This window comes from Vicugna pacos, chromosome 6 (assembly GCF_048564905.1).
Source record: "Vicugna pacos chromosome 6, VicPac4, whole genome shotgun sequence".
In the NCBI taxonomy this organism is placed as follows: domain Eukaryota; kingdom Metazoa; phylum Chordata; class Mammalia; order Artiodactyla; family Camelidae; genus Vicugna; species Vicugna pacos.
The window spans coordinates 12,123,703-12,146,386 of record NC_132992.1 but is presented as its reverse complement, the minus strand read 5'-3'; the positions used below and the strand labels follow the sequence as shown (position 1 = coordinate 12,146,386).

Here is a 22,684-nt window from a genome sequence, read left to right as displayed (position 1 = left end):
ACGAGAAGTGTTAACTCCTGAGGACATTGGAAGGTTCTACTCAGTCTCTAACCAACTGTATTCGGTCATAAAACATCAAGATCTGATGCTAGGACTGGGCATATAGCAGTCAGTGCACCATTTCTAACAAATCAGCACTCACAAGATTTCAAAAACAACATAACTAGGTCCTTAAGCATTTAGACAATTATGTTAATGAAAGCTACAATGTTAAGCAAAATGTGACCTTCGAGTATGCTGCTGAACACATCAAATGTCAAGAGTCATCCAAAACTACTGCATTTTAACCTGCTTCAGCTGGTAAAGTTTTCACACAAAGGAGTACCTAGTATTAGAATTTGTATCATTTCATTTCCTAAAACCATAAAGACACATAGCTTATAACTGTATTTAAAATATTTTGTACTCATCTCTAACTAGTCACAGGCAAATGGAGAAAACCTTATATTATCTTGTACCATATGAAATTGCTGTTTTGTAGGTCAAAATTAAAACAATGCATTTTAAAAAGTAAGTTTTATTCAATCAAAATACACATAATGAGCATTAATACTTTTCTTCTAATAGGATATTAAATATTTCATTCTAAGAAAATTCATCGTTAGGCTCTGTAAATTGTTCAAACTCTCTAATTCCTATTTCTCAGCTGGAGAATATATTGTTTCTTAGAAAAATCTCCAAATGATGAAAAAGACGGCAATTCACTAGACAAAGTTCTGGTGACTACGATAGACACAAACTTTAATAGCTCAATTCAATGAACTTTGCTTTAGTGGCTTGTGACATGTGAAGTCAAGTGCTGTCATGTCAAAGTGTTGGGTTCATGTTTATTAACCAAAGGACATTTAATCAGACTTTTCCTGCATAACTTAAATTTCTTGGCAATATTGCTGCCACTGTCATTTCACCAAGGTTTAAATGGTAGTAATTATCCCTTCTGCAGATCACCATATGGTCTTCAGAACTTTTTCGGTCACAATGATAATGATGATTCAAGTTTGGGAGCTTCATCAATATCCAATCATTTACATAAATTATTATCAACTGTTATAGAGTATCTTTTTTTTGGTCACAGATTATGATCCACTCCAAAAATGGGTTTCTGCTATTTTGACTCTTAATTCAAGCACCTCCAACTGTCTCCATTCTTGATCATCTCTCAAGAGGATACTCTCAAGTCCATATTTTACACTTTCCCAGTCACAGCAGAAACTCTTTGTCGATTGGAAGGCCTCGAATTGTTGTGAGTTAGTGCTCACCTTAGCTCTTCATTGATTTTTGCTTAAAATGGATTTTGAATTCCCCTGAGGCTCATTTTTGAATTCAGATCCCCAGAACAAGATTTTTTTCAAACCACCACTGAGTGGTTCTTTTGCCAGCAGAGCTCTCTAAGACCAAAGTGATGTTTCTACCTATCTTATTTGCATATGTCCCAGTTTGAAATGATATTAAGAAAAGTATTCACAATTCTTCTGAGGATACTGTATTATTTATTTCTCTGGAAAACAGTAACAAAACAACTCCATAATCAAAGAAAATTGAAAACTGAAGAGCAAAATACTTTTATATTTCTAAATAGCACAACTAAAAACATACTTTATGACAACTCTACTAATTGTAGTCAATTTCAACTGATCTAACATTAGCAATTTCATGTGGTACAGTCCACAAGTTAATCAACAAATACTTATTGAATATCTATTATATGTTAACATCTGTCTCATATCTGTACAGATATCCTGGAAAGACTGACTTGAAAATATGAAAGTCACTAACTTCAAGGACCCTAGTACGGGAGGAATTTGGTGCCATACTCTATTATTTTTTAAAACATCCATTAAAATGTATGCTTTCTTCCATGTTTCAGCTACCTATATTCTTTCTGAAAACATGTTAAATGGATCCTTAAATATTTTTTTGAAATAAATGTTTAACTTGATATTGCCAAAGTTCAGCACTGAAACACAGTTGACCGTTGAACAACACAGCTGTTAGGGGTGCCAACCCCTCAATGGTCAAAATCTGCCCACAGTTTTACAGTCAGCCCACCGAATCCATGATTCCCCATCCTCAGATTTAACTAACCATGGATCACATAGTACTATAGTACATGTTTACTGAAAATAATTCACAGATCAGTGGACCCATGTAGTTCAAACCTGTGTTGTTCAAGGGTCAACTGTTAAACTTTTCAAAGATTCTAACTTTTAGAAGTCAAAACTTGCCTACATTTGCTATATATTATTTTGAAGCTTCAAGAGGCTTTTTTGTTTATTATTAACAACTAACATTTATTTGTATAGTATTTTCTAGTGCACCCTCATATACATTATTCTTATTTAAGATAGCAAACAAGGACAACACAGTTTGCACTAGCAATGAAGTGGGATATTAATAAAAACAAAAAGATAAATAATCTTTTTGTGTGTGCATTGGAAAAAAATGTGAAACACTAAAATCCTGTGTCACTGAATCTCCGTAACACACAGGGGGAAAAAAACCACTGTAGTTAATGCCCGTGATTAAGCATCACTGCCCACTGCAGGTGGACCAAAAGTCTCTCTAGTGCGCATTAACTGAACATCTTTGTCAGCCATACAGGTATCACAGCCCCATACCGCTGATGCTTCTGCTGTTAGGAGGCCATAAGCTGTTTCAGTCATTCCAGTGCAGATCCGATGAAACCACTTCTGACAAGAGGCTTCACACAGGATAGCATCCTGATCATCATTCACTTCATTTGTACAAATTCCACAAGGATACACTGGGTCAGAGGAAGAATGGCCATGACGGCTTGGGTGGAGAGAGGATTTATTGCTTTTCTCAGTGGTGCATGTATCTGCAGCACCTCTAGGTTGTCGTGGCTTATTCTGTGTCCCATTTGCATGGCTGTTGTTTGTAGCTTCAGTGCTACTTGAGCGGCTGTTCTCTTGGTTTACTGCATTGTTTCGATTAACATTTTTTAATTCAATATTACTCTGATTCACTGTGTCATCCATATTTAAGTGAGGTGGATGAGCAGAGGAATTTTGATTAGTGTTTTTGGTTGCTCCTTGACTAAAGTCTTGTTTTGGGGGTGGTGCTTTTGCTTGACCAAAAGTGTTTGGGGGAGGAATAAAAGAATGATTAGATTCTAATGGAGAACTAAAATTTGAATTATTTCCAGGGACAAAGTTAGACGCCAAGTCAGGGTTAGATACTTGGCTTGCATTCTGTGGAGGAATCTGATTGAAGTTTTCAGCAGGATTTTGTCTAAAATGTTGATTAGGCATGTTAACATTCTGACCTAGTGCATTATTATAAGATGGATTTCCAAAACTTGAATTATCGTGTGGCCCAAAGTTAAAAGCATGAGGTCGATTAAAACCCATGCCCAAAGGATTCTGAGGAAATGGGTGTGGCTGATTCCTGAGTGAGTAAGGACCACAGTATGGGGAAGACATTCTTGGAGGAACGTGTGGTGGCATTCTGAATGTGCTATAGCCTCCAAAGCCAGGGTACCCAGGGCCAAGATACGGATTTGAAGAAGGTAGTGGTTTATAGGAAATAGTATTATAATTGTCATCAAATGGATTAGCAGCTACTAGATGGTCAGAGTTTGGATTCGGTGGCGGAGCATACTCAGACAACGGAGGAAAAGAAGGCCCCTGAAATGAGAATGTAAAGTAAAATACATGTTTTTGATCAAATAAGCCATTAAAATGGTCCTGTTAACACTTAGGAGCCTAGCTTTAGTTAAATTTCTCTTGAAGTGTTACAAAAATTTAATTCATTTAGAAATAAGGTATGCTCTTTTGAGTTCAAATCGATTGTTACAAACTCTAAAAATATTCAACCCTCAAAAGAAGCTTCATTATAATAATTTTTCATTTAATAAGCTTACCTATAACTCTAGAATCATTCACTTAAAATTTTAACTAAAAATACCTTTTACACCTTCAAACAGCCATAAAATTAAATAACAATAAACAGAATCTAATTCTTTTTCCCTAGCTTAACTTTGGGAGTAGCTATTAGGGTATTCCCAAAATACTAAGCTCTAGGCCTCAGAATGGAAAAATAAACGGCCAGTTTTAGTCACACTGCAAGTTTAACACATGAAACTTAAAGTAAAGAAAGTAATCTGTACACACTTCATACCTATTTTCAGTCTTTATAATAAAAAGAGTACTTCAAATTTATAGAGGATAAAACCAAGAAAGTCTGTATTTGTAACTGTTTATTACAACCACAGGTTACAGACAAAAGATGCCTCCACCGTGACTATTTCATGATACGTACATCCTACTGATTTATTGCAATAGCTGAACATCACTCCAGGTTAAATTTGTATCCATATATTTTTAAATCTTTTAGCAAAACTACAGGCATCAATTCCTTTTAAATTAGATTTAAGAATAAGCATTTTAATTCATCTGCCTATACTTTCTTCTCACAATATTCACCCTAGGCCTACGTCAAATAATAGCCACTAGTTGCAGAGTTAAAAACAAAAAACAATCACTGCAGAATTCACTACTAGGTTCTGAATGAGGACAGGAAACAAAACCCATGACCTAAGTTAAATTCACCTAACAGCCTAAGCATATCAGTGAAGAAAAACTGTTATTAAAGAAAATACCAATTTACCTGTGTGTTTGTCTTGCGTTTTTTCTTATCTGGGCTTCCTAGTTGTACACCTGGTCCTCCTAACCCATCCAGTCCACTATCACCACCTAAAAATAAATAAATAAATCCAGATAATATTTCTACTTGTAAGGGAAATTTTGTAGCTCTCATAGCAATATCTATTATAGCTACCCATTCATATGCTTTCTATTTTTTTTTTTACTAGGTAAAAGCAATACTAAGCTTTTATTATCTTTGTTCTTCAAAAAAATCTTCCCCATAATCTCAGCCAGAAACAGTAATTCACCTCTACTCCCATAGCATTTTTTTATTATTCTTCCAGTGATTAAGCCTCCATCCCACTCCCAAACCTTCAGTCATCCGGTTCTCCGTCCCTGAGGCAACCACTGTTGGTAGCTTCTGGTCTATCTGTCCAAAGATAATCTAGATAAATCCCAGTATAATATCTTTTCGGAGTACACAAACGATGGCACGCATACCCTGCACAATGGCCTGTACCTTGCTTTCCTACTTGGAAATCACTCCATTTCATTGTGTATAGTACGAATTAGTAGTTATCTCATAGTATGACTGTGCCATGATTCATTAAAGTAGTCCCTTCCCTACTGATGGATATTTCGGTGGTTTATAAACCTTTGCTATTCTGCAATGAAAATCTACATATAAATGTCCTTACATTCATGTACAAGTCATTCCTAGAACTGGAATTATGGCATCATAGCTATGTGCCTTTTACTTCTTCAAGAGATATTGTCAAAATACAACAATGTATGTGAGTATGATCTTCTCAATAGTGTAGGATCAGGCAAAAGCAAAAGCTTGACTGTGAATCTAAGAAGTTTTAAAAATTTTATCAGTGGAATTTTTTCCATTTAAAAAACAAAATTTTTATTACAGAGAATTCTGAACAATAAAGAGAAATCAGCATGCTGGCCATAGTCCCATACATAACAAAATGCAAAGTAGATTTCTGTAAGAGCTATTTAGGAGAAGTTTAAATATTATGGAGGTGAAAAACTATGACAAACAATAACAAAATTTTAGTGAGGATTCTGGAAGTTAAATTAATATTTAAACATCAAAAGCTTTCATATATACCAACTACAACCAGTTAAAAGATAAAGTGGAACGAAAGCTTTCACTTACAGGAACAAAACTAAACTATAATAGGTAGCAATAAATTTAAGAAATGCACAAGATCAGTATGAATAAAAACTTTTTAGAAGCCTTACTTAAAGACGAAGAGGAAGACTTCTAACAGGTGGAAAGGTATTCCCTGTTCTGGCTAGCCATCGAGAACAAAATAACATTGTTTTTATTTACCCTGCTGATTATCCCAGACAGCCCTGTTGTACCCTCCTCAGAGACATCAGCACTGGGCGTCTGAGTCTCAGGCCCACAGGGTCCATCCTCTAACTCCATAGACATTCAGATAACCTAAGCAGCACCCCCTTCTTAGAGACCTGAGTGTAAACGCTAAAGGATCCCTCCTGTGAATTTATATATTTCAATAATTCCTCTTTTCAGTGTCCCACAGCCTCAATAATGGTAGCTGTTTCCCCCAGTTTATACCTCTGTAAAAACTTTAGTATATTATTTTGCCGGTTTAATATCTGTTAACAGTACTTTATATTGAATTCTGTTAAAAAATAACTGGTATGGTTTCTGTGTCCTGACTAGACCCTGACTGATAGATATCTCAAACCCACCAGCCAGAAACTATCATTACTACTACGTTAGCATCATTCCAGTCTTCCAGCTTACCTGTCTACTTTTCCTTCTGCATATAAAGAGTGATACTAAAATCAATAAAAAATGTTAAAAAAAAAAGAAAGAAAGAAAAAGAGTGATATTAATACCTTTATAAAAATGGGATTCTATTTTTAAAATAAAAGCAATAAATTTTAACTTTATTAGAATTTAATGAAGGAAAATGGACTAAGTTAAATGGAAGACTATACTAAATCTTTCTTTACCAAAAGAGAAATTTTTGAAAGAATTCTCTAAGACTAAGAAAAAACATCAAGAAAAATACGAAGTTGGAGAAGGTATGGTTTTTCTTTCTTCAATCCTATGTAGACTGACTTCCTGTTTTGAAAGTTGAGGATAGTATGGTATCACATCTCATTCTACTTTTTTCCTCCCTAAATTTAGCAGGGTATTTTCTAATCTCTAGATTCAATTCTTTGTTTCAGGTAAACTTTCTTTTTTCATATCTTTGAATACTTTTTATGTTCTATTTGTTGAGTGCTGTTTCAGGGATATTATCATTATGCTAGGGAAATTTTTAGCTCCATATCCATTAGTTAATCCTCTGACTACTCTGTCTTTTTCATCTGCACTTGATCTGTTTATTTAAAGCTTTTCTATTATGTAACTTAATTGTTACCTTTATTCTGCTTCTTATTTCTAATTTATGCATTTGTTCTACATATATGTTGTTTTAGTCCTCAATTTGTTTCCTTAGGTCTGCAATTTACCCTTCATCTCATTGTGTGTTATTATCATCTTGCCTTTGAGTTCTTGTTTTATTTTATAAAGTACATGTGGGTTATTTCCTTCCGTCTCATAGGTTATGGGTTCTTCATCTTCTGTATGCTGTTTCTTTTCTTTGTGTTTGTTAGCTCACTAGTTTGCTATAGTGTGTCTGCATAGTTATCATGCTTTTATTTTTATCTTGTAACTTTGCCCAGACATTTTAAGCTCTGATTTAACATGGATGACTTTGACTCCCTCTTATTCATATCTAAGACTGTTTGTTTGGCATAAGTGATATGCTCCATCTATTGAGATAACCATATGATGTTTTTCCTTTACATTGTTTTAATGTTGAACCCAGCCTGATTAGCTTGGAATAAACCCAATTTACTAATTTTTATATGAATGTTGTATTTATATGGACATGGATATTTTTACATGGATACACAAATATTCTCTTTATAATGCTTGCCTATGTCAGTAAGATTAGCCTGTTGCATTTCCTTGAAACATCCATGCTCTTAATTCTGAGGTTTTGTTAAATGCACATCTACCTAGTTGAGGGGTGCAGTAACCCACTAACATGGGGGGATTCCCTCGTATCCTCTGATTCAGTTGGTATCCCTGAAGCCTTTTTTCTGTCAGAGTCTTTAAAAGAAAAACAAAAATTTCCTCTGTGCACTCATTTTTTTCTTATTCAAAGGAGTGAGAAGATAAGACTACTCATTTAATTAATTGGCTTTTCTCCAGAGTTGGGGTTATTAGTGAGAATTCTCCAAACTTCATACATCATCAACAGCTTCCAAGGGGCAGAGAATGTTTTAGAAGCCTAAGCCAGTGATTCGCATTTCACTCTCTTCTAGATTTATGTTATTGGGCTGTGCTACTTCTCATTTGGTGCTGCTGCTGAACATTTTTGCTACTTTTGAAAAACGTTTTGGTTAATTTGACTTGAAATTTAAAAAGAGACTCTGTAAAGTAGCTTTGTTCTACCATCTTATCTTGAAAGTTTGTATCTAACTATAGCTATGTCTTTCACTTAATCTTCCTAAACAAACCTGAGGTAGGAAAATCATCCCCATTTTAAAAAAAGAAAGAAAGAAATGGAATTATAAAGGGGTCATAACCCTGGTCAGACAAAAGAAGCTATGAGAGGGGAGGTTATAGCTCAGGGGTAAAGTGCCTGCTTAGCAGGCACAAAGTCCTGGATTCAATCCCCAGTACCTCCATTAAACAAACAAACAAACAAACAAACCTAATTACATCCCACTCTCCCCCCAAAAAACAGATTTGTTTTAACATAGCCACACTAGTGGGCATGAAATGGTATCTCCTTGTGCTTAATTTGCATTTCTAAAATTACTAATCATATTAACCATCTTTTCATGTATTTATTGACCATTTATATATCTTCTTTGAAGAAATGCCTATTCAAATGCCTATTTTTTCAGTTAAACTGTTTGTCTTTTTTGTTAAGTTTTAAGAATTCTTTATACTTAGTATATACTTTATCCTTAGTATATATTAGAATCTTATCAGATACATGATTTGCAAATATGTTCTTTAACACACATAAGTTTCTAATTCTGATGAAGTCCAACTTACCTATTTTTGCTCTGTTGCTTGAATAAAACTAGGTTTATCTACTTCTAAGATACTATTTTGCCTCCCTAAAATCTTATGCATATACTGTCTTCCTCGGTGGCCCACAAAAGGCAAAAATGGAAACTTCTGGTTCAAACTAAAGGAACTCTTATCTTAGTATTATGTATAAAAAATAATCACTATGTTGTACACTTCAAACTAATATAATATTGTAAATCAACTATACTTCAATTAAAAAAACACAAATAGAGAAAGATATACACATTTCATTAAATTAAAATATAGTTGTGATCATTAAATTTTTTAAATAAAAAAATAATAAAGGAAATCCTATCTTTTAATTCTAATTTGATGTGGTAATCCCATCTGAGTAAACGGTAAGTAAAGAATTATAGAAAGATCCAGTCAACCCCTTAAGGTCATTTGTTCAAAACTGGATGGTTCAGGAATGACTAAGTCTATCACTAATTTATAACTATTCAGTAGCCTATATAAAATGAACTGATGAGTTCATATTAACAATTTGTATGCAGTTTTCCACAACAGTATATGCTAACATACTGAATACAGAGAAGTCTTGTCCTTGAATCTGAACACCTAGAAATTCTGATGAGTCTCATACAGAAAAGAATTAGCAATGGTCTCGAAGTCAAATAATAAAGTGGTCACATAAATAAACAAAGGGGCGAAATATCAAAGTCCTGTCTTTCCTAACATCTGTTATGGCTATTTCATTACAACAAAAACATAAATTAAAAAAGGTAATTCTTAAAAATAAAACTATTAACAAATAAGCTTCTAATCTAGAATATATAAATTACCATTCACAACACTGTTAAAACTATTGGATAACTATAATTTTACAATTAAAATTCTGTAATTTTAATGTACAGATGGACAAAATGTACTCTTAATGGTTAGTATTGACATCTCTGTTTACTTTCTAAAACTTTTAATAATAATTGCTTATACTTACTATAAGGCAAAACTCTGACATTTGAAATCATTTGTATAAATTCATTATTTCCAAGTAATCTGTGAGAAAAACCATGTAAAATTCTTTTTTGAAAATTGAATTTTATGGTATTAAATTTTTTTACTTAAGAGTCTAATATTTCCCTCAATAAAACAAATCCTGAAGTTCTCACTGATCTCTGTTGCCCCCCTATTGTTCATCTAAAGGGTTAACTACATAACACTTCCAGTGGCTCTGACTCCTGACCTTACCTAGGTCCTTCCTGCTTCTACCTGCAATACTGGTGGTTCTGTCATCTCCATGATGTAATAAGTAATGTTAGATCAGATTCATGGTCAGCAGGGCTAATTAGAATATACGCTATCAAGAATTTCTGTAACTCTTACTCTTTAAAAAAAAAGTAAAAAAAGTACAACGTCAGAATCCTGGGGAGGGGAAAGTAGTGGTTAAAGAGCTAGTTATTTAAGTTATCCTAATTAATTTCGGTACCAAAGTTTCTCTTTATCTGCTCTACGTATCTGCTGCTGCCAACTCTACAAGTAGACCACGACAATTCACCCAGATATTGAGAGTGGTGGGGCACAGAACCAAGAAAAAGGGGACTTCTAAAGCTTACTGTAAGAATGGCCACTCTAATCCTTTTGTTAATATTTCAATGTCTTCACCTCATCTCTTCACTCCTACCTGCCCAGTGCCCTCTGCATGCATAAGGGGAACAGAAGTGGGAAAGGGTGATGTCAACAATAGAAAAAGAAACCTCTCCCATCTTAAGAAAGCTACGGAATTTCATCTGCTGTCTATATATTATCACCCCTCATCATGCAAATCACTTCAGCAAAATAATACCTCTCCTTTCACCCTTTAACCTTTATCCAGAGCTGGAAGCTGAAGTTGTTTCTCTCCTTACAGGCTTACAAGAGAGTCCAACCTAGTAAATGAAGCAATTTTTTCCCATCTAAAGAGTCTACAAATTAATGATTTTTTGATATGAAATCCATTTATAAGTATAAAGTTATTTTTTCTATTTGTAGGTACTTTTTATGTTGTAAAGAGTGGATTATTTACTTGAGGCCTTTTATGTATTTTTTTGTTTTTAGATCTAGTTACAACTCCTTTATTCTTCCTATTAAAGACTCAATCTAAAAAAAAAAAGACTCAATCTATTTTGGCTCCAAGTCCTTAAAAGGGAGGAGAGCATTATTCAGTACACTAGATAGCAGTGTGCCTTTTATATATTTAAAATTTTCCTTTTTAAAACTCACTTTATTCACAATAATGGTTTGGTTTATGATAGTAACTGTTCTCGTAAGTAATGTCACTGCATTATTTTAATATAAAAATAGTTTATAATTAATATTTTCCTTTAAACAGACTTGCTTCATCATTATTCCAAGTAAGTGTGTATTCTCATATGTGTAAGTACTGGTATAAGTATGTATTCTAGGCTGATTAAATGACACAAACCAGGTTTTCCCCCAAAATTCCTATGTTGAAATCCTAACCCCTCAATGTGATAGTACTAGGAAGTCGGGCCTTCAGTAGACGATTAGGTCCTGAGGGAATTAGTGCCCTTATAAAACAGACCTGGGAGTGCTCCCTCTCCCCTTCCACATGTTAGGACAGAGTAAGGAGACTGCTATCTATGAACCATGAAACGGGTCTTCATCAGACACCAAATCTGCTAGCACCTTGATCTTGGACTTTCTAGCCTCCAGAATTCTAATAAATAAAATATCCATTGTTTAAAAGCCACCCAGTCTATGGTGTTCTGCTACAGCAGCCCAAGCAGACTAAGACAGTGCCTAACACACTGCCTGGCACACAGTGAGCACTCAAATATTAGTTCTCATTTTGCTTTCCTTTAGATTAGACTATACCATTAGCACACTTCATTTCAGTTTCTATAGTACTTAACATCCCATCAAAACATCTAATAGCCAGTAGTGTCAAAACAATCAGTGGACCTCCAAATATTAGTTATTCACAATAGCACAGAAGTCTGGGATATAATGTCAGTTTATTCTATTGTTTACTATAGATGTGAGTATCTTAGCTAACAGCTGTGTCTTCACCTGAAACACATACTTCTGAAATACTGGTCTCTACCTTGGGATGGAAATATTGTGAATTAATATGTGAATAGAGTATTGTATGAATTCCATCAAGAATTTGGCAAAATGGCCTTATGAGATTGAAAAGAAAGAGCCATTATTTCCTTTGAGAATTGAGGCAGAAAGTGTCCACTATGTGATGCCCCAAATCTAGATCAATTTGGGCATGACATAAATATCAAATTCAGAAAGCCCTCAACGTCAGTGATTTAAGGTTTCAAATGTTTGTGGTTCCTGTGCCAGGTGTTCTCTCCAAACTAATGATCTTTGCATTGCTGAGGTGCATGAGCTTTAAGGCTGTTCACAAAAGTAAAGCTAGGAGGGCAGGTGGATAGTGTCCATGTGTGAAGCTGACTCTATACAATAATACTTCTAATAATACACTTATTTTATTAGCAAAGTCAAATTTTTAAACAGACTACTTCAGAAATCATGGAGAACAAAGCTGCAGTTATGCACAAAAATCATGTGGTAAACAGCTTACACTTGTCTTTTTCAGCTAAACTGTGAGATCTGAGCAGTTTCTGCTTTTACAGTTTTTGTTGCTGTTCATTATATTCTTCCTAGAGTGAAGGAACCTTCATTTTTGTTCACTTCATATCCACACTCAACTGAAACAAGAAAGAATATGTTGTAGGCCATTTGATTGATTAATTGATTAAATATACCTAAAAGTGAATGTTGATCAGATTACTTATTTTCTTTTAGAATGTATATTTTAGAGCTTCTATTTCTGAATTTAAAGGTAAAACATGCAGATAACTTACAATGTACCAGACACCATTTTAAGTGCAACCATTCCAATCAACCATTCCAATCCTTCAAGCCACGCTATGAAATAAGTCCTGTTATTATTCTCATTTTGCAGCTGAGGAAACTGATGGAGGAGAGGTTAAGTAACTTGCTAAAAAACACACAGCTAGTAAACAGTAGAGCTGGGATAAGAACCCTGGCAGCCAAGCTGCAGAGTCAAAATGCTGCACTGTTTCTCAATATTGCTATTAGCATGTCTACAGAGACTGGGAATAGGAAAGGAGACTCCTGACCATCCCTTATGGCAAACCCTGAAGGTAAAGATGACTTAGACCTCTTCAGTTGCCTGGAATAAGAGTGCTGGAAGAGAGAATTGTATAATCTTCACAAGAGGTAACTCCTCCACAACTCTGGGGAAAGTAAACTAAATTACCTGAAGTTACTGAAACCTTTTTGTTAACATTCATCAAATTAGATTTTAGAAACATCTGCTGAGCTTCCATAAGCACAGAAATAAAAGCAATGATTCCTCCCTGTAAGGATTCCATAAATTTAGAGGAAATAATTTTTTCTTTTTTTTGGAAACCCTTAAATTTAATGTGATAAATACGATGACAGATGAGCACTGGATGTCGAGGGAATATGAGGAACTCCCATCTAATCTTGACTGAGGGAGGAGCATCAGCAAAGACAAGCTGAGAGGTTTCAACAGAGCTGATGCTTTAAGAATGAGTATCTTAACAAAGCTGGGGAAAAAAGAAGTTGTATCCAGCAGAAGGAACAGAATGTGCAAAGAAAAATTTAAAGGCAAGAGAGATCATGACAACATCTAGAGATGAAATGTGAGTATTTCAGAACTGGAGCACGAGAGACAAGGGCGAGCACTTCATGGAATATGAAGGATGGAAGACTAAGTGGTAGGCCTGTGCCAAGTGAAAATACAAGAAGGTTGGACTGGGTTAATAGAAAAAGGTTGGATTTTTATCCTAAATGCAATGGGGAACCACTAAAGAATTTTACAAGGAAGAGTAATATGACTAAGTTGTGTCTGGAGAGCACTATGGCAATAGAACATAGTGGCCAAGATTTAGAGCCCTAGAATTTAAGATCTAGCTTTGCCACTTACTAGCTGGGTAAACTTGAATATGTTACTTAACCACATATTACTTAACCTCTCTGAGCATCAATTCCTCAACTGTAAACCTAGAATGATAATAACATCTCACTTAGAGGGTTATTGAGAGAATTAAGCAAGATGATCCATTTTAACTACTTAGCAAACTGCTTGGTATCTACTCAAAAGATGGTAGTTATTTATCACCAGCAGTAAGTAGCATTGTGGGAAATGGGTTAAGAAAGACAAAAAAGGGGGGTCATGGAAACCATGGCTGTGGAAAGGCTGAGGAGATGATGGGTTCAAAAACTAAAGCGGGAGGGTATAGATAGGTATGTGCTTAGCATACACAAGGTCTGGGTTCAATCTCCAGTATTTCCATTAAAAAAAAAAAAAAACCAAGACCGAGAATCCAGGATAATCTCGGACTTCAGAACAGTGTTGAGTAAGTGGGGGATGGGTTTGGGTCACTAGATAAACAATGTTCATCAAGTTAGGGGATATGGGAGACTGAGCATGCTGAACGTCTCACAGATAGACACCTTTCATCCAACTTGTTAAAAACAAAATCCATTTATCTCCCCCTCATAAATTTACTCTTCTTTTTACCTACCTGTGACACCACTGTCCTATGTTTTTCTCCTCCACCTCTCTGGCTACTCCTTCACATCAAGTCTTTCAGAGTCCTCGTGTCTCTTTTTATTTCCTAAATGTGAGTGTTCCCAAAGTTGTTTTTCTCAATGCTTTTCTCACATTTCACTCTCTTGGGTGAGCTCATCTACTCCCAGGGCATCAATTAGTATTCACATGTTTACGGATAACTTCCAGATCTCTATTTCTGGCTCAGACCACCTGCCTCAGTTCCAAGCCATGTATATCCGCTGCATACCCTGGAACATCCCAGAGGGATATTTATTCAGTGTGTCGAAAACCAAATTCACTTTCCTGACAATCTGCCTAGCCTTACTTGTGCTAATTAAAAAACAACACAAAACAACAACAACAACAAAAAAACCCAATCCTTTCCTTTAGACTTATTCTCACTGGCTCTTCTCAATTCTGTGACTATGTAAATTATGCTTCCTCTTCAATCTTAATCCAGATCTTCCATACACTGCTCTGATCAAGACAGTCTATATTTCTTAGTAAAGTCTACTTTTAGTACTTTTGCAACATTTGTTATTATTCCACTCTAAAATACATCCTTACCTCTCCAATGTCATTTTTAACTCTGGTTAAAAGCATTTCACCTGAGGGTGCAAGCTTTTAAAAGCAGATAGGTCTTTAATCACTTTTGCCTCATGAATAGTGAAACCTCTGTTTCTACTCAAGAATTATCACTTGTTCATAGTCCAGATGGAATTATCTTAATACTGTAGAGTGTTCAGCGTATTTCTGATACAACTCATAAAAGTTGCTGTCATAATTTCTTCAGGCAAAATTAGTAACAAATCAGACAATTGTGTGGCATTTATGCCAAAAAAAAGCATTTTATCTGAAATGAATGCTTCAACTTCCTTTAAATTTAAATTCCTTTAAATCTTTAAATTTCTGTTTTTCTGCCTTCATTTTCTCTTTTTTGTCCAAGAGTACTTCTTCTTTTTCATCCTTGGTGCTACTCCCCTTCTCTCATATGCAGAAACCTAACTTAGGAGAACAGGAGCCTCATCTGTCTCATGCCTGGCTTCCGGAACAGTGAGTGCCTAGCACATAGCAGATATTTAAAAACATGTACTGAATGCTTTATTAATGAGTTAGCCCCTCTTTCTGTTGCCTTTTCAGTTTCTCCCCTCTCCCACTATATCAGGTTCTTCTGTAAGTCTACAAATAAGTCTTTTTTTTCAAGGGAGAAAAAATAAAGAGAACCTATATAAACTTTCTCTTGATTCTGTCTTTCCAAGTTATTGACTATGTCTTTCTTTCTACCACCAAGCTTCATTTAAATCACATCTTCACCACTTAATATTCATAGCTTTGAAATGTGGTTTTCTTCCAAAAGTGCCTTCTCAAAATCATCATTGACTTCCCAGACCTTTTTCTCATCCCTCACCCTCCTTGCTGCTCTTTCTGCATCATTTCAAACAAAGGAACTCTCACTGCTTCTTAGGACTCTCCTCTAGGAGACCTTCCTTGATTCCCTTAAAGATAGGTTATACGCTCCTTTATTTCCTGTAGATGATCATAGTTCTTATCGTACTGTTTGTAACTGATTACTTATTTGTCAGTATCCTAGACTAGACTAAAAGTTCTTGAAGACAGGTGATACGTCATCTTAATCAATGTATTTCCACTGTCTGGTACTACGACTGCCCAACAAATGCTTATTGAATAAACGAATGGGTATGGTCATCAGATCAATACCTAAGAGTTCTAAGAAAACCGGATACTGGGAGTGTTGGTTAGAATAAGGATGACAGGTAACATTCTAAGGGAAAAGGGCAAATAAATCAAAAGTAGTGTGAGGGGCTACGACAATTCAAAAGCAGCATAAAGATACGAATGAGTTTCTTCGTGTAGTGCCTCATTCATTCATTTGGTATTTACTGTGGTCAAGGCAATTAGGGAAGAAATAAAAAGATAATCAAGATGCTGAACCTATCTATCCTCATGGATCTGGCTTATGTCCAAAGGTTGAAGGTCTGGGGTTGTAACTGATAGGAAACAGGAGTAAGATACTTTGCCACTAAATAGCAATTCTGAATCTAATATTAAAATATCAGGACAAGTTTGGAAAACCACAAATCAGCCTCCTATGGTCCACTCACCTTTGCAATCTAGGTCTACCAGGAGAGGTTCTCAAACGTCAAGGGAGATAAGGAACCCCTGGGGATCTTGTCAAAGATGTAGAGAAATCTCTCAGAATTCCTGATTCTTTGGGTCCAGGAACCTACATTTCTAATACGCAACCCAGAGAAGTATGATGCTCTTGGTCTACAGAGTGTACTACTGTAAAGCCCTTAGTCAATCATGTTGTCATAAGTCTGCCGTATCTGAGTTACACCTTTATTTTCTAGTAATTCATTTAAATTGAAAAAAATATAGATCTCTCTCTATACAGATACATACATATAATGTATACCTATCTATCTATATATCTTAGTCTTATCCTAAGCAAGAGGTTGGATGACTTTCATTTTTTATAATATTCATGAAATAAATGCATAATAATTAAAGTCTGTCTATATACATCAGTGGATGAGAAAGTTTGAGATGTTCAAGAGTTTATGCTCTGCAAACATCACATCCTGCCTGCAGTCTGATGATACAAATTGCAACTAAAAGCTCCAGGGCGGTGAAGTTCAGCAGAACTGTGCTTCAGAAGAGCTTATGTAGATATTCTGGTACCTTTTATGGATTATAAAATAATTTTTAAATGTTTTAAAAATTAATGCTCTAATTAATACAAAATGACTTATTATAAAAACCCCTCTTGGGGGGGTATAGTTCAAGTGGTAAGGCATATGCTTAGCATGCATGAGGTCCTGGGTTCAATCTCCAGTACATCTTCTAAGAATAAATGCATACATAAACTAATTACCTCCCCCACCAAAAAAAAAAAAAAACCCTCTTCCTATTCTAAAAAGTGCTTTGCCTTTTAAAAAAAAGGGTTTTTTTACTTTTTATTTTGAAATAAATGTACTTACATTTTTATCGTAATACTTTTTATTTAGACAATTTGACTCTATATGCTCCTTTCATCTGGAAGTGCTTTGTCTTTTTATTCTGGTACTTAACTCAGAATATTCTTGAGTTGACACCTGAGCCAACTCCCAACAGGTAAGGCAGCAAACTTAAAAGCAGCAGTTGTAACAAAATGAAGATGGATCTGTGCTCTTGACACACAATAAAATAGCTATCTATTCTATTTAAAATTACATATGATTAAGACTGATAATTGAGTTCAAAGGTATAATCTTGATAACACTTTCTTTTTCTTCAACTCCAAAGTAATTTATAATAATAGGCAAAATAGCACAGCAAACTCATCAAAGTCTATCTCAGAAACGTCTATTCCTCAAAGCCTTTGGCGACTTAAAACCACACACAGAAAGAAAGCTGAAATAGAAAACTTTCACAAAATGAAAGACTGTGCTGGTATTAAGGCTGTAAAAACAATATTCTGTTCTAAATTATGTTTTTGCTTAAACGGCTAAGAAAATCAATCTCTACTGAAATACTCAAGTGATGTTATTTGGATACCACACTGTCATTGCATCACAAGCCAGTTCTGTAGGTTTAATCTCTACTCACAAGGTACGAAAACACAGACGAATGTTTGTGGTCCTTGATCTCTACATCACTTAAAGTCAAGTGGGAATTTACCTTACTACTTACTTATAAAGCACTTTATCCCGTTTAGATGAAAGGATTATTACAATGGCCTCCTAACTAGCCTCTCGACTTCAGCCCTTGTTCTCTACAGTCTACTCCGCACACAATAGTCAGTTACAAACATAAGTCAGTTCAGTCACTCTTGTGCACAAAACCATCCAGACCCTATCTTCGAGTGAAAGCCACAATCTTTTAAATGGCTCACAAGGCCCCCAACACACAATCACCCTACCCTTCAGTTCAGCTCACACTACTCTCCCTTTGCTCACTCCACGTCAGTTACAGTAGCTTCTTTGCAGTTGCTTGAATACACTAGGCAAATTCCTGACTCAGGGCCTTTGCACTTGCTGTTCCTTTGACCAAGTCTGCTGTTCCCACACATACCCACGTGGCTTTGCTCCTGTTGGGTCTTTGCTCAAACATCATCTTCCAGGTGAGCCCTCTTGCATATATATAATCACTACCTCCTCACTTCCGCACGTTTTCCCTGCTTTGATTTTCTCCAAAGCGTTTACCATTTGACATTCTATACCTTTCATTTGTTTGTTTACCCAACGAGAGTGTGCACTCCTGCAGAGTGAAGGTCTTTTTGCTTTGTTCACTCTGGTATCCCAGTGCCAAGAACAGTGCCTAGCACACAGTAGTTGTTCAACAAATATTTGCTTAATGAACAAACAGTACGACTTCAACTTTGGGACTTTCAGCCTTAACCCTACTAAAAGCTGGAAACAAGAGCTGGAGGATATTCCCCAAATTTCCAGACGGCACTCGGTGTCTGTGAACTTAACGTGCATTCTTTTGTCTGGTACATCGTTCCCTCTGATTTTTCTTAGACAGTCTGGCAGCAGGAAAATTCCTAACTAGTGTGCGAGGAAGCAGCAAACCGATCGTGTATAAAACAGATCTGGGGCGATTTGATTCTTATCCATAAACCAATAGAGAAAAGCCTTTTGAATGAATAGTTTCTCCTCCTAAGCCTAAGGAAAATAAGCTGTCTGTTGCCTTTTGAGGGTGGGAAGGGGGGCTGGGAGAGACGCAAAGGCCCCCTACACCTTCTTCGAGAGCGTCAACTCCGGCGCGGTCCAACTTACTTTCCGGGGGGGTGGGCATCGTCCGTGGTCTCTGCCAGGGGGTGTTTCTTTCTCACCCTCTGGGCTGCCTATTGTGCCTGTCTGGCGAATGGGGTGAGGTGGGCGAGGAGCGGGCTATGAAGGGATGCGGAGTGAGGCTTCAAGTGCCTCCTAACACAAAGTCGGGGCGGCGAGGGCTCGGCGCGGAGGTCTCCGGGGCGGGCGGGCGCCGGGGCCGCGCGCCTCCGACCGCAGCCCGGGCCCCGGGGCGCAGGCGGGACGCGGGCGGCGCGGAGTTAGGCCCGGACAGAGCCCCGTGGCCTCCCAGCGGCCGGGCACGCGGCCCCCGCGCGCCCCGCTCACCCCGCTCCCCGCCATCCGGCGCCCTTCTCGGTTACCTCGAACTCTCTTCAGCGAAATGGGATCCTTCTCCTGTTCTGCTGACATTACAGACCGCAAAGCATGACTCCCCCCCAGGCCGCGGGAATTCGGTCTCTTTGATGCGGCGGCGGCGGCTCCTCCTCCTCCTCGCGGGGCCGCTGCGGCTGCGAGGCGAGCCTCCGAGCCGAGGCGCGGCCGAGGGCGGCGGGGCCGCGGGCCGACTTTGCAAAGTTTGGGAGGAGGACGAGGCCCCGGGGCGGCCGGGCGGCGAGCGGGCACCGGCCGGGCTCAGCGGCCGCGGCGGGAGCGCGGCCTGGGAGCGGCCCCCCACCCGGGGCCGGCGTGTGCGGAGGACGAGTGCGCCGCCGCCGCCGCCGCCGCCGCCTCCCACTCCTTCTTCTTCGCCGCCGCCGCCTCAGGAGCCGCTGACAGGGGAGGCGGGAGGCGGGCGGCCCGGCCCTGGCGGCGCACTCACAGCGCCCTCTGAGGAGGAGGTCTGCGCTCTCGCCGCTCCGGAGTCGCAGACACAAAAGCCCCCAGCCTGGAGCCGCCTGCAAAACCCGCTCTGGGGCGGGCGAGGGACGTGGCGCGGCCCCGCGGCTTCCCCGCCCCGAGCTCCCCAGCCCCGCGCGGGGACGGACTTCGGGGGGCGGGGGCCGCTGCCTCGTCCCGCCGCGCCTCCCGCCGCCGCCGCCGCCGCCGCCTCGCGCTCCGCCTCGGCCCAGCCCCCACGGCCCGCGCGCGCCTCTCGCTCCGCACGGGGCTGAGCGGGTCCGCGGCCCAGGCGGCCGGGGCGGGCGGCGCGCGCCGAGGGGCTGCTCTGCCCGGCCCCGCGCTGCCCCGCGTCGAGTGTTCCCCGGCCGCCGCCAGGCCCGGGGACGATCGGCTCCGCGGCCGACGCGCTCCAGCACGGCTTCTGCGAGGAAACGGCATCTCCGAACTTCGGCGGAGGCCGCAGCAGGCACCTTGGCTTCGCGGCCAGGGATCTGAAAGAGGAACGTACGATCCGAGCAAACTTTGTAAGCGGGAGCTGGGGAGTTCTCGGCGGGCTTGTGGAGACCCAGGTTCTCCTACTCCGTGTCCGTGGTCTGGACACCTGTTTGTGCAGTGCCCCAACGGGAAGTTTTAACGACTTGACTCTTCAAGAAAGAGCGATGCGGAATGAATACAAAAAAGGGGGGTGGGTGGAAGCAGTGAGACGCCTGGACTTGATGTAGACGTTAAATTTTAGGAAAAGCACCTCCCCACCCAGAAGGTGATTGTAGATTGGATTTGGTCACTGATTACACATCAGTCATTTAGGCTGTGTGACCTGAGGCAACTTGGGTAACCTCTCTGAGTCTCAGATTTGTGATCTTTCCATCTCTGAGGTCCCGTCTAGCTCTGATATTCTTTGGCTTACTTTTATGCCACTGTTCTCCCTTTTTGTTGTTAAGGGTTCCAGTTTTCCTACTAAAGAGAATCTGTAGATTCAAACCAGTCTTCAGTCAGGTGAGACATTATTTTAAAGCTAGAGTCACTGAGAAGACTCTTTAATCATATGAGAACTTAGAACTAACCACAAATAGGAATCTCCTAACGGAGATAAGACCCATAGAACTCATTCACTTGCGCACATAATGTCAGAGAGAACAGATGTAAACAGGAGGCCAATGTACAGTCTTAAAGACTGCGTAACACATAAGCACCACAGCAGCAGCAGCAGCTTTAAAACACAGGATATGGTGTGGCCAGGGGACAAATGTTATCCTTTCTCTTATAAGTTTGGGGGGAAATTCCTGATTAGAAGATTCAGAGTAGGATAGGCTGGGGAAATTTTACAGGAGGTGCATCTTAGGAGAAGCCTCCCGCCACCACCTCATCCCCCAACTAGACTGTAAGCTCCATGCAGGCAGGAATTTTACCCAGTCCACTACTGCATCCTTTGGTACTGAACAACGACTGGCAAGAATTCAAACAATTTTGTTGTTGAGTGAATGCGTGAATAACAGCAGACTGGGAGTGGCCCTGGATCAACTAAATTGACAGGGCTTTGGTACGTCTGATAAACTCATGCTAAGTATTGGATCTTACCCTCTACCTCACAGGGTTATTGAGAGAAGATGTGAAAGCACTTTGAAAATATCAGTCAATATGGAAATAGAGTTTTTATTATATGGTCCTTAGTGCAAAGAAAGTGGTTGAGAAAAATCATTGCTAAGATTTTGGATCCTTTATTGTAATTCCCTAAAGTTAGAGACTCAAGTAATATTAAATCAAGAGAAATGAATTAGCTTTTTAATGATTCATCAAGAATAAAAAGACCGTCTTACTTGGCCATGGGTTTTTAGATCAGTTTGACTTCCAAATCCTGACTACTTGCTACTTATCAAAATTACATAGAAAGCTTTCTAAAATTTCAGATTCTCAAGACCCTCCCCAGACGTACTGAATCAGAATCTTTGGGAATGAGGTCTGGCAGTCAGTCTTTGAATATTCTCCATTTGATTGACAGCAAAGAGTATTGTGTATTATACTCCTTATGCCCCAGTGTGACAGAACTCCTAATAAAATATACTTGCACGTGCTGTTGTCTTTATCCATGAGTCTTGGTTATGAGTTCCAGAGTTAATCTTTACTCTCATTCAGAGAGATGCAGGTAGAGCTATTGTTAGTGGGCTTACTCCTCTACTTAACAATACATGCTCAGTCATTCCTAAAATACAGTAGAAGGCACAGCTTAGGCTGGAGCAGCGGTCGGGAAACTTTTTCTGTGGCAGCCCAGATAATACATAGGAGTGTTGCAGGCCTTTCTCTGTCACAACTACTCACTCTGCCCTTAGCAAGCGCAGACAATATGCAAATAAGTGGGTGTGGCTGTGTTCTAATAAGGCTATTCAAAAAACCAGACAGTACACTGAGTATGTCCCACAGGCTGTAATCTCCTGATTCCTAGAGTAGAAATTCGGTCACATAAAGGACTTTGGAGCTCAGGGGACAGGTCAAGGCTGCAGATACAAATAAGGGAGATCTTACCTCAGAATAGATCAACTCACCCAGGACCAGTGAGACACCAAGAGCCAAGAACAGAATCCAGGGAAACACTGACATTTTAAAGGGTAGACTGAAATAGAGGAGCCTGTAAAGGAAAATGAGAAGAAATGAAAAAATTAAAAAAACAAGAGTGTCATGGCAATCAAGAAATGATCAACATTATCACATGCTGCAGAAAGAAATACTCATTTCTAGCATCAAC

At 38.7% G+C, this 22,684-nt stretch overlaps 1 protein-coding gene across 1 annotated transcript; it reads right to left on the bottom strand.

The window, feature by feature from the left end:
* Positions 1 to 501: 501 nt before the first annotated feature.
* Positions 502 to 19,650, bottom strand: PYGO1 (pygopus family PHD finger 1). The gene is made up of 3 exons (XM_072962390.1): positions 19,467 to 19,650; positions 4,630 to 4,715; positions 502 to 3,647 (listed from the first exon to the last, which is right to left on the bottom strand). Exons 1-3 carry the CDS (start codon positions 19,513 to 19,515, stop codon positions 2,523 to 2,525), a joined length of 1,260 nt encoding a protein of 419 aa, XP_072818491.1. The 5' UTR covers positions 19,516 to 19,650; the 3' UTR covers positions 502 to 2,522.
* Between the last annotated feature and the right edge of the window lie 3,034 nt (positions 19,651 to 22,684).

Excerpts from the sequence above, each read along its gene's own strand:
- PYGO1 (XM_072962390.1), bottom strand. The coding sequence starts at position 19,515 with ATGTCAGCAGAACAGGAGAAGGATCCCATTTCGCTGAAGAGAGTTCGA. Across the intron at positions 4,716-19,466 it reads TTCGCTGAAGAGAGTTCGAG|GTGGTGATAGTGGACTGGAT; the intron begins GTAACCGAGAAG and ends ATTTATTTTTAG. Across the intron at positions 3,648-4,629 it reads AACGCAAGACAAACACACAG|GGGCCTTCTTTTCCTCCGTT; the intron begins GTAAATTGGTAT and ends TTCTCATTTCAG.